The sequence below is a fragment of the Vipera berus genome, assembly GCF_964194415.1.
Source record: "Vipera berus genome assembly, chromosome: 1".
In the NCBI taxonomy this organism is placed as follows: domain Eukaryota; kingdom Metazoa; phylum Chordata; class Lepidosauria; order Squamata; family Viperidae; genus Vipera; species Vipera berus.
This window is the reverse complement of record NC_138202.1, coordinates 218,673,239-218,686,052: the sequence shown is the minus strand read 5'-3', so window position 1 is coordinate 218,686,052 and position 12,814 is coordinate 218,673,239. Positions and strand designations below refer to the sequence as shown.

The 12,814-nt window shown below is 40.7% G+C and overlaps 1 protein-coding gene across 3 annotated transcripts in view; it reads left to right on the top strand.

Annotated features, from left to right (window-relative positions):
- The first annotated feature begins 7,353 nt into the window (after positions 1-7,353).
- GRHL1 (grainyhead like transcription factor 1) overlaps positions 7,354-12,814 on the top strand; it is a 65,981-nt gene continuing 60,520 nt past the window's right edge. For 2 of the 3 annotated variants that reach the window (XM_081313694.1, XM_081313692.1), the window contains exon 1: positions 8,939-9,281. In XM_081313694.1, the coding sequence (XP_081169820.1) occupies positions 9,235-9,281 (47 nt within the window). In that variant the 5' untranslated portion in view covers positions 8,939-9,234. Of the gene's footprint in view, positions 7,587-8,938; positions 9,282-12,814 lie in introns of those variants that run through there. The other variant, XM_081313693.1, reaches the window with a different exon arrangement.

Genomic DNA, 12,814 nt, shown 5'->3' with positions numbered 1-12,814 from the left:
GTAAATTACAAGACCCTGGAGATGCTGCAACATTCCAGCTGATCGGCGCTGCTTCTGGGCTCAGAAGCACCAGGATCAGTGCCGAGCTCCAGCTGAAGCCTGGCGCTGATCCTGGCTCTTCCACTGAGCCCTGACAGCCCTGCAGCTCCAGCCATCTCTCGCTCAGGCTTGTGTGGTGCTACCACCAGTTCAGCTCATTCCCCTCCCCCACTACAACTTTTCTAGGATGGTCGCGTACCACCTGCCAGGTGCCAATGTACCACAGGTGGTACCCGTACCACTGGTTGAAAAGCCCTGGATTTGATTTGCAGATATAAAAAGCATGTCGTGGCTCATTGCCCAATCTATCATAATAATAAAATAAAAGTCGGCTGCTATCATGACTGTTTCACTTTCCTTGGTAATGTTCTTCCTCTATTCATGAGTTAGAAAAGACATCTGTGAATGCTGGAGGTTTCTACAGCCTCAGGCCATGAAACAATGGTTCTCAACTGGCTAGCATGTTCTTTATGGGCGAGTTCAGAAGTAATCTATATGGGAAAACAAGATAAGTCATGTAGAATTCAATGAAATCTTTTAACCAATAAACAATTATAACGCCTGTGTACCATACAAATATCCTGGGAGGGAGTTTGTTCCCTCACTGTGGGACCCCAGGTGCTTTCACAGAAAGTAACCAGTAGGAATTGAAAGACTGAAAACCAGAGCTGTAAACAGCTTTTCTCAACTCCAGTGTAATTACAGCAATGTTATTTGGCCCATTAGACAAATGTGTTGCAGCCACCCAGTCTGTGCAACAAAAGGGTGTTACTTCACCGAAAGCAGCTCTGTGAATGGAATCACCCCTGAATCAACCTGGTTGATGTAGGAGCTGTAGCTTTCTTCTGAATGTTTAATTCAAACAAATTTAGAGGCACACGTTTGGCATTTTGAGAGTAGAGGGAGATATGTAACAACTCTGCTCTGCAAGCTGCATTGGCTTCCAGTTGTCTTCCGGGTGAGATTCAAGGTGCTGGTGATGACCTATAAAGCCCTAAATGGCATGGGCCCGGATTATTTACGGGAATACCTTTTGCTGGCATTAACTTCCCATCGTCCTGTGCGCTCCCATAGAGAGGGCCTCCTCAGGGTGCCGTCGGTCAGGGAATGTCGACTGGCGGCCCCCAGGGAGAGAGCATTCTCTGTGAGCGCGCCTGCCCTCTGGAACCAGTTTCCTGTTGAGCTCCGGATGGCTCCCGACCTTCGCTCTTTTTGCCGTAACCTGAAGACTTGATTATTTGAACTTGCCGGCCTGGACTGAGGGATTGGGGTTTTAGATTTTAAATTCCAAATTTTAAATTTTAGAACGTGTTTTATTGCTTGGGCTATTTGGTTTAATTTATTTTAATTTTTGTATATTATGTGCTGTATATTGTATTTTAATTTGCCCTGTACACCGCCCCGAGTCCTTCGGGAGAGGGGCAGTATATAAATCTAATAAAATAAATAAATAAATAAATAAATATGAAAAGGAAGTATAAAAACAATCACCTAACTCTCCCAGAATTCCACTTCTTTACAAGTGGATCTTTTAACCCTGTTTGTCTCTCTTCCCTCTTTATATTTTTTTCCCTCCTATTTCTCCTATCTGCACTTGGGGCGACTTGTCCATATTTCCTTGATGAAAAAGTGGGTAACTAAGAAATAAAAGGCAATTGGAATTAGAAGGTCATGAATTGAGATTTGGGTGGCACGGTTATGGTATGAGAAGTTTAAAGTTTAAAGTTACTGTAGCATTTAAGAATCATTTTGTTAGATTTAATAGAGGAGGGGTTTGCCATTGGATTTTTCTAGGGTGCAGTTTCAACTTTTAATTGGATGGCCACCTACAAATATAATAGACATTCTTTTTCTGTTATGAGTGAGAAAAATACCACAATAAAGACCACAAAGAGCCAATGGGGAGGCTAATGAGTTGGACTGCAACAATCAGGTTCAAGTCTTCCCATCCTCATGAGTCTCACTGGATGACTTGGATTAATTACTCTCTTGCAGCCATCCTTTAGGGACAAAGCATTTTACTTATCCAATAATATGATTTTATAAAAATTCTGCAAAAAAAATTGTTTGATTACAAAAAGACATTCATATATATATATATATATATATATATATATATATATATATATATATATATATGCAAATTATTCAAATTGCTAATAAAGAATTTTGGGAGGCTGAGATGGCCATTTCGAACTCTTTATGTTCTCATCTCTCATCTCCCAAAATTCTTTATTAGCAATTTGAATAATTTGCACAAATAATGAGCTGTCATAGTTGACTATATCCTGTGGATAAGCCTTGAGACAGGCCAAAGCAGGAATGAAAGAGTTAATTAGCAAGGTGCTTTCACAAAGCCTTGACAAATACTTTATATATATATATATATATATATATATATATATATATATATATATATATATATATATATATATATATATATATATATATATATATATATATATATATATATATATATATATATATATATATATATATATATATATATATATATAATTTTATTTTATTTTATTTTATTTTTTTTTTATTTTAATTCCATTTATATCCCGCCCTTCTCCGAAGACTCAGGGCGGCTTACAAGCTTAGCAGTAGCCTTCATTCTATGTATATGCCTGCTTATTAGGGCTTTCACACACACACCAAGCGGCATTATTACAAAGTCAGCTTATTGCCCCCAACAATCTGGGTCCTCATTTTACCTACCTCGGAAGGATGGAAGGCTGAGTCAACCTTGAGCCTGGTGGGACTCGAACCTGCACTAATTGCAGGCAGCTGGTGTTACTTAAGGAGGCATCAGCCCACTGCTCCACCAAGGCTCTGTATATATATATATATATATATATATATATATATATATATATAGTGTGTGTGTGTGTATTCCTTGATAAGTTTCTTGATAAGTTTAAAAATGTGAATCCCAGGCATATTAAAATTGACAAGATCAAGCTTTCGTTAGCTAACTGTCAACGTCGTCAGGATGGAAACGCTGGGGTGGGGAGATCGCGTTTATACTGTTGATGTCTCTGTGCTCCGCTCATGGAGTGCGTCACCAGTCTGTTTGTTGAGGCTGGCCGTATTCCTTTGAGTTGTCGTGCATCCCTTTTGGGGGGATGTAGTTGTCTCTGGGTGTCTGTTGTCAAAAGTGAATTGTTGACAGTTCTGTGTGTTATAGCCATAGCTCTAGTCATTGCCCGTGTTCTTATACCAGAGGTTCTAAATAGTTATTTCTCTTCTTCACTGTGTTCTACAATGCAGGGTGGTTGTACATTTGTGCAATATTGATTTTGATACAATGAGGCGCTCTTTAAGTGCTTGCGCTGTTTGCCTCCATATCGTGTATGTCATTCCTCTTCCCAATTCCTTAGTGCCTGGTATGCAGGGACTAAAGGTGGCTGCTTGTTTAAGGAAGCTTGGTTTTCAAACCGCTCCTCTTTCAACCGGCACATAAACCTCCCCCCTGCTTAGTTTGTGTGTGCGTGTGCGTGCGTGCATGCATGTGTGTGTGTGTATACATACATACATACAGTACATCCTTTCAAACAATTCAAACTCCATCAATACTGATTTTTGTTTCTTCCTCCTCTCCCATTCTTTTTTCATTTCTTTGATTTGAAATCTGATGCTCCCTTTCTCAATCTAACCAAATCACACCAGTGGTTTCACCACAACACTTGGCCACTATGAATTCAATCCACATTAATTCATCTCCCTCATTTTTCCTTGTCTCTCCCTGTTTCACCACACCCATTTCTTAACAATCCCACTTCATTCCACTTATTTTTATGTTTTTGACACACCCAATCCTCACCTCTATAAAGTGGACAAACACAGACTCCTCTGCACAGGCATTTTAGTTGCTATCTATTATCTTTTGACTAGCATTTGGCTGTTTTAAGATTCATGTATTTAATGGAGCTTTTATTAAGATAAAGAGTCAAAATCATGCTTCGTTTTTCTGCCTCTCTGGACTTTCAGAGTTTCTTGTTTTATTACATTCTTTGTAGCCACCTTTTTCTCTTTCTCATCAGACTGCATCTTTGTTTTGGCCTCATTTCTACTCTATACATTTTGTCTCCTCCTCAGCTCCCCTCACTTGATCATTCCTTTAAGCAATTTTTTCCCCACATTTCCTATTAATGTGCAGGTAATCCTGGACTTACGACCATTTGTTTAATGACAGCTTGAAGTTATGACAGCCTTGGAAAAAGTGACGTATGACCTATCCTTGACGTTATGATTGTTGCACCTCCCCTGCAGTCATTAAGGTCACAATTTGGGAACTTGGCAACCAGCTCACATTTATTGATGGTTGCAACAGCATCCCAGGGTCAATTGATTGGGATCTGTGACATTCTGAGCTGGCTTCTCACCAAGCAAAGTCAGTGGGAGAAATTAGATTTGCTTAACAAACACAGTAAAACTGGATGTAAAATCAGGTCTGGTCACATGATGATTCCCTTTACAACTGGTTTGTTTTACAACAGAAATCCTGGCCTCAATTGTGGTCATAAATTGAGAATTACCTGTAGCAATTCATACTTCTATGCAGTCTGTGACACTTTTCATTCTGACCCACATACCTCCAAATCCTTTTTCCTTGTTTCTTCTTCTATTCATTGCAGAGAGTCACCTGTCTAGCAATATTTTTTCATACAGAAGTCAAATTTTCTCTTCCCTCAGCTCTGTTTTTATGCTAGTTTGCTTCCTTTTTCTTCCATGTACATTTTTGTTTCCTGAAATCCTCTCTTGATATTAGCAAGAGATTATCTTTGCCACATTTAGAATCTCTCACCATCATTGTATCCTTCACGAATTCAATCTTTCATTCTAAACAAATGAATAAATCATGTTCTTAGAATTCTGTTCATTCCTTTGCCGTGTCTATATATTAAAAGAGTTATGTTGAAATCATATAATCGAAACAAATATATCTTTTCCTTAAAATTAGTTACTAAAGACTTTCATTCATTCTGGGATCTCCAACTGACAAATTCACTTTTTTATATCTTGTCTTGTTTTCACTATTGATTCATGTTACACAACCAAATTCCCCCCATGCCATTTTGCAATGTTGCACAATGTACAATTTCCCCTCAAACTCCTGTTTGATTCCTCCATTTTTCCCATTCTACTATTGGAGTGTAACGTTTGCTGATTTTATTATTAAACTTTTGAATTGTGATTTATATGTGATTTGAATATTAAATGTTTCCTCCGTCAATGTCAATGTTACAACTTTTGAACATTTGGTTATGGAGGCTTGGTAATGCAACTCTAAATTATGGAAAAAGGGAGCTGATATACAAGACACCAGCATGCCAATATACAAGCAACAAAACTGAAAGAAATTGTCCAATTATCTTTTCAAAGGGCAGTGACTTTTAATGTTTTGGTGACAATTTTCATCCTTTATTAATGACTAAACTTACCCATATTTCAGTGTCATAGTACAGCACTAGGAAACAGAGAGATAAAACAAATGGCTAAATTAAAAAACCATACTTCATCAAAATATTTGCCTTGGGCAAGTCTCTTTATCCATTCTACTGGGAAGTTAAGATAGAAATCAGTATGATGAAGCATTTTGTTTACAGCATGTCTACACGAACCTATAGGATAGGATAGGATAGGATAGGATAGGATAGGATAGGATAGGATAGGATAGGATAGGATAGGATAGGAGCTGGAAGAGACCCTGGAGGTCTTCTAGTCCAGCCCCCTGCTCAAGCAGAACCTATGCCATCTCAGACAAGTGACTGTCTAGTCTCTTTTTAAAAATCTCCAGTGATGGAGCACCCACAATTTCTGGGGGCAAGCTATTCAACTGGTTGTCCTCACTGTCAGGAAGTTTCTCCTTAATTCCAGGTTGCTTCTCTCTTTGGTCAGTTTCCAACCATTGTCTCTTGTCTTGCCCTCTGGTGCTTTGGTGAATAACGTGACCCCCTCTTCCTTGTGGCAGCCCCTCAAATACTGGAATGCTGCTATCATGTCTCCCCTATTTCTTCTTTTCTTTAGACTAGCCAAACCCAAGTCCTGCAGCCGTTCTTCATATGTTTTAGTCTCCAGGCCTTGGATCATCTTCGTTGCTCTTCTCTGAATTTTTTCCAAACTCTTAAGATCTTTTTTGTGATATGGTGACCAAAATTGGCTGCAGTATTCCAGGTGTGGTCTTGATTCTGTGCCTCAGGATTGTATTAGCTTTTTTGGTTGCTGCTGCACGTTGCTGGCTCACGGTTAAGTGATCGTCCACTAGAAGGTCCCTCTCACAGTTACTGTTTTTAAGCCAGGTCTTGCCCAATCTGTACTTGTACATTTTGTTGGATAGGGCCCATTGTTCAAGATTGTCAAGATCTTTTTAGATCCTTATTTGGTCTTCTGGGGTGTTGGCTACTCCTGCCAGTTTGGTATACCTTCAGAGGTCACCACGTCATAAAGCCTAGTCTCAGTCTTCAGAAATTGGAAGGCAAACCCAAAGTGAATTGGTTAATTAGCATCATGCATCTACCATTGGGTGGTTTTTTGTTTTTTGTTTTGATTAGTCAACTATTTGCATAAAGCACCATTGCAGGATATGCATCTTTCAGGTTGATGTTTATTTTGCGTCGCACTATTGGCTTTTTTCCGAGTAAAAAAAATATTACCCGGAATATAGATTTTAGCCACACTTCGAGATAGTTGAGCCGCGTTTCAACGATTATTCTATCAGAAAGGTTAAAAAATAGAAATTTAAATATAAGTAGAACGCGCCCGCATTCTACATAAAAGTGAAATCGTGGCACGGGTTTGGATTTAGTTCCGGCAAGTGAAACAAACAAACACACGGACCCAGATATCCCCACCCCCGCCCGTCGGAATCACCGTCAGTGACACACTTGAGATACGCTTAAATCCTCATTCCGTTCTTGCGTCTCTTAACCACAGCCAGGATTTAAATAACGCAACCACGGCGTCTCTCTCAACTCCGCGGGGAGGCGTTTACATAATTTGGCCCTTTCTTCCTCTTGGCGGCACCGAGGAGCTTCGAGGGGGAGCCTGAACCACGGCGTAGAAGCAGCGTCACAACAACGCTGCGTTGTTAACAGAACCTCTGTGGGATCCGATGCGATCCGCCGCCGGCGCAGCGCAACAAGGAACACAACACATCTACCACCAAGTTCCATTTAGAACTCGGCGACACCGTTTGGCCCCGCCCTCTTCTCTGTCATCCTCCAATCGGACGTGCCGCTGGGGCGTGGCCTCGCGCTCGTTCCGTCCCACCCGAGCACCAGCCTCTCGGCTCCAGCCAATGGGAAGCGAGGCGCAGTTGCGAATCCACCTGCGACTCCCGGGAGCCACCTGAGCGAGCGAGAAAAGCCGACAAAACCCGTTTGTGCGGCGATCTGCGTACGATCTTTTCTTTCGCTGCTCTTCTTTGCTCTTCCTCATCCCCTCCCTAACTCGCCTGGGCCGCAGCAAGTTTCCGTCCCAACCAGCCAGGCCAGTTCTGCCACCCACTGACTGCCAGACATGACACAAGAATACGACAAGTAAGTGATCAAGCTGGGTAGACTGGAAGGAGAGGAAAAGGGGGGTGAGTCTGGGCAGGTTCGACCGGTGTGCCTACCCCTAACCCACACTCCGCCCCCTCCCCCCCGTGGGATTTGTGTTCCTTTTTCAGACTCTTGATTGCTGTTATTAATGGTGGAGGGGGAGAAGCGATCGGAGTCGTTGGAGGGTTGGGGACCCGTCCCGAGCAGCCGCGCCGGTTCCTCCTCGCCCCTTCGTAAACCTTCGCAGCGGATCTTGGCTTGATCTGGTTAAGATTCAGTCTCGGGACGCTATTTGAAGCGCGTTTTATAAAGTGGCAGTCGACCCGGTTTAAGTTTGTGCAATTACAGGCGAACAGATTTGATTCCCGAAATTATCCCCAAAGCGACCATAATCTCGCCCGTCTGTGTGGAGGTTAAGTCAAGACTGCGTAGGTTCCGTTTACTTGCGACACCTGCGCCTAACACCTGTATGAGTTTGTGTCCCAGCTCCATTTTTACACAACCTACACCCGCACGTTGCCTCTCCCAAATATTTCCAGTAGCGGGTGGTGCATCGATTCTTCGTGGCTCGTTTCCCAGAAATCAGGTTGTCTTACTTGCTGGAATGGGCGTCCCTTAACTAGGGTCTTCCCTCAGCGTCGGACTACAAGTCCCATAATACATAGCTGCCGTGTAACTTTAGCAGCATTGAGATCCTACTGGAGGGCACCTGTCGGAGGAGTTCGAACCTGGCGATCGAGCGCTTGTAAGAGGTTGCCGGCTGAACAAGTGTGTTTTGTGTGTGTGTTCTGTTGATGTTCGTCCACCTGATCACTGTTAGGAAACGATCCGGCTAAGGATAAACACTCCGGCCCGTCTTGAGATTCAAGAAGGAAGAGAGAGTGTTAAGCGCAGCGGTCTTTAGTAGAATCCGATGGGGGAATAGGTGTTCAATTTTGGCTAGATCAGGATTGGATTTGCAAACAAATTCACCAGTGCGTTTGAACGCAATGCCTGGGACAGTGCCCCCCCCCCAAGGCAGAAGAGACAGCAGGGAGACATGAATTTAAGTGACATTCTTTATTCTCTGCCTTATAATGTTCTGGATTGACTTGGCCAAAGCAGTCTGGTTGCTTTTTTGGATTTTGTATGGCTCTTTCCACTTGAAGTCATGACTGAGAAGAGCTTGCCTTTGAAACTTGACACCCATGCTGAGAGGTTCGTCATTTCCCCCCCCCCCCATTTCTCCACCACTGCCTCTTTAAATGTTGAGTGTGATGAATAATCACTTGTGTCTTGGGAGGAGCTTAAGGTCCCCACCTTCCAAAAAAGAGGGGGGGGGAGTAATGTCCACAGAGGTGGCTCCAGTGCAAGCCTTCACCTTCCCCAGGGCTGTCCCTCTGACTGATTTATCTAGTGCAGAAACTTAATGAAGGGCTGTACATATATTTTTTTCTCCTTCTTCTTTGAAGATGAGGACAAGGGCTGGGCAATGAGAGAGCTGCCTTAATTGGGGCATCATTACTTTGTGTTAATTGCTTTGAATGCTGTTGATTTAAGATTTTGCTGAGCTTTGAGACTGAGGTTCTGGTAGGCCCTGATGTGCAGGCTTATTCCGTGGATATCAGAGAGGCACCTCTTAATGCCTTGTTGAAGAAAAAAACTAATGGATTTTTATGAAAATCATTCCCTAGGAAAGGTGGATTTGTCCAGGTAATCTGCTTTTTTTTGTAGACATTTTTTAAAATGACCTTATATGTGTACGAGTAAAACATATAAAGTGATAAGTAATTGCACTTAGCCATGACTTTATTTTGTGTGTGGTGACTCTGATGAGTCTCTTTTCAAGTGTTTGTGCCTTTATTACCTAGGATAAAAGAATGGCTATGTAACTTTGGGGATTGGCTTTTTGGACTGATTGCATGCAAGGTAGACTTAAGAACCCCTTTAATAATATTTTTGCTTCATGTCTAGCTAGTATATGGTGAGATAATGTTTTTAAAATTTCTTTAAATTATGTGTTCCATGGTAAATATACAAGGCTACCTCTTGGAAGGGAAGTTTATCAAAGGCAGCTTCGTGGAGAAGCTTATTGGATCTTGGCTACAATTTGATAGATAGATAGATAGATAGATAGATAGATAGATAGATAGACAGACAGACAGACACACACACACACACAATATTTATAGAGACACCTTTTGCGAATGCATCACTGCTTGTCCTGGCTCTGGGGACAGAACACTGCTGCAGATAGAAAGCTGTCATTCTTTGGGCTCCCAAGTTCTAAATCTAATTTTATGCTTCAATAGCCATCTGGCCATGCAAGAATCTTGAGAATGTATTGCTGCTCTAAAATTGAATCTGTTTTCGTTGCTGGTTTTGCAACATGGACTTTATTGATCTGTCGATGCAACATATACGTGTCTCTTTGTAAGAGGACCTTTGGTTGCATTCAGCTACACATGTCTATATATTACCATGGAGGGTTGTTGAGAATTGGAGGACAGCCCCTGTTGTAAAAGCTTCTTGTTTTAGTGTTACGTGGCCTGGTAGTATGGATAACACTTCTTATGATAAGAGCAAATTTGACTTCTAGAATTGAAGGAGTTTTCTGCAGAATTAGCTAAGACAAGGTACCTGTTTCCCTTTGTTGCTTTTTTATATCTGTCCCATATAGTAGTTTCACTCATCCACATCTAGAGCTGATCGCATTGTTATTATATATGGTTTACCAATAAAGGAGAGTATTTGTAACTCAGGTTTGAAATGAGGGCTCCTCGGTGCTCTCTGAGCTTGGTTGTTGTTTTTTTCAGATGTTTCATTACCCAAACTAGGTAGCTTCATCGGTACTAATTTGGGTAATGAAATGTCTGCGAGAAACCAACCAAGCTCAGAGTGTAGATGGTTTATTCGGTAGTTTGTAGGTATTGTTGAAGTCACCACCAATGATTTTTGTCTAAAACTAGAGTCATTATGCTGAATCCTGGAATTCTTCATTTTGTAATGACTACATTTTCCTGTGATAGTAATTAAATCACTGGGGAAAACTGCTGTGCTCTAAAATTGTAAGACATTAGAATGGTATTCCAGCATAAGAGAAGGAGAATATCTTCTATTAATCATACTTTTTAATTGTTGCCTTTAAGGGTACTCTGTTTGTTTTCTTTACTGAAAGACATCACAGAGGAGACTTGGCAGAATTCATGTATATTGACAAGTTGTTTTTAAAGATGAAATCCAGCTGTGCTCTTTGTTAAGATTTAATAAGTGTGAAAAAAAATTAAATGCCTCTTCTCATGTACACTTATGTGAAGCCAGCGTATTTAGTTTTGTTATTACTGGAATACCACTTCTCTATATAGTCCTTTACCAAAACAGAATTTGGAAACTGGTTCTGTGATTGCATGGTTATTTTTCAATAGACCAGACAATCAAAGCTATTTGCATTTTCAGGGTTTTGCAAATGTGACTTGCTATTCTGTTTAATTCATTCTCTCTAAAACTATCAGAGATTGCTTTGTCAAATCATGCAATTAAACAGTCTTTTGTTTGGCAAACCCCTCTGTATTTGGCTCTTTGTTCTCTTAACTTTATAAAGTATTTTTTTCTCCCCATTTAATATAAAACCTTGTCTGGTTCCAAACAGTGCTTGTTGGGGGAGACTAAAGTTTCAAAAGGCTATGTACCCTTATTTATATTTCCTGAGTGGCACCTGTTCCTGCCTGCCACTAGTGTTAAAATATGTCTAAAAAGTATTTGCCCACTGCAGAGATAATTGATTGGTGAGCTATCCCTGTTGTGATTATGTGGGTTCATAAATCCACAAAGGAACTGTCCATCATCAATAACCCAAATCCATACCCATTAGGTAGAAGGGAAAAAATACAAGACAGCCAACATTAAGTGGACATAACTGATTGGTGCATGAAACTTTCTGGTAGGCTAAAACTTTTTGGTAGACAAAAGAAAGAACAAGAATGTTCTGTACTTTTAATTGCACTAAGTTTTAAAAGAAATAAACTTGTTAAATATGTTTCTTCTTTGGCTATTCTAGCTTTATAGAGCTCTAATTGAGGAGGTGTGACCATTGATTCTTTTAAAATTGTTCACTAAACATCCATACAAGCCTTTAAACTTGTATTTAAAACTTATTTCACTAAGATTTGAGGGAAACTCATTCGGTGCTGTAAAACCTGTTGAACCAAAGGTTCCTAACAGCTGCAAAGCAGTTAACAATTTCCAAAAATGATTAGAAAAGGCAGTGCTTTTTTTGTAAAAGAAAAAGGTGCCGGAACTCACACATGTTATACAACCCACCTTGCCTACCCTACAAGGTTCCATCCAAAAAAGGTGCCGGAACTCCGTTCTGGGTGTTCTATGAGAAAAAAAACCCTGAGAAAAGGAAATATGTGAACTTAGTGTCCTTTCAAAGATACCAACTGAAGTTTGAGAAAGATGGCTATTCTCTCATTTCCCAGAGCTGTAAATCCACCAGAGACCCCTGTCTTACAGTCTCTTCATGAGGAGGAATTGAATGGCGCTCTTGTGGGCAATCTCAAGTCCTCCTCTTATCCAGAGAGGAATTACAGTCTGTTTGCTGGCTCTTCGTTCCACTGTCGCTGGCTCTGCTTTTAGTAGAACTATCCTCAGTTTACTATGTCTTTCCCAGAACACAGTGAACTATATTTCTGCATTCTGTAAGCATGACTCCAAGAAAAGTCCCAACTCTTTGTCATCTGAACATCCTCTGTATTATAACTACTTTATCCCTGTAATTGATAGAACATTTACTGCTGTAATGTTTTGCTATCTCTTTTTTTTTTGCAAATTATTCAAGCAGAAAACAAAGTGGTACTTATGAAGTAATTACAAGCACAACAGAAGACTTATTTGCAGATCTTGCCAAATGCTTTTTAGTATTGTATAGCTAGTTCAATCTGCCAGTCGACTCATCAGAACTTAAAACTTGACACAGGGCAGCTATTAGAAATATACACATTTTGCGGGCTTTTTAGAAAACATGGTCTCATTTTCCTAAAAGAACCTGCCATTTTATTCAGGGATTGAGTTACTGCCAAGCCCTGGGCTTTGTGGCTAGCTCTAGAGATAATTCTTTCTACACTCCTTTTTAACAGAGCTAGCTTAGCTCTTTAAGGCATTTGAGGATTTTATTTGGGGATGATGCAATGAGAATGGTGCAGAAAACATGTAGTTAGTTTGCCTTTTTTATATATTAGCAATGG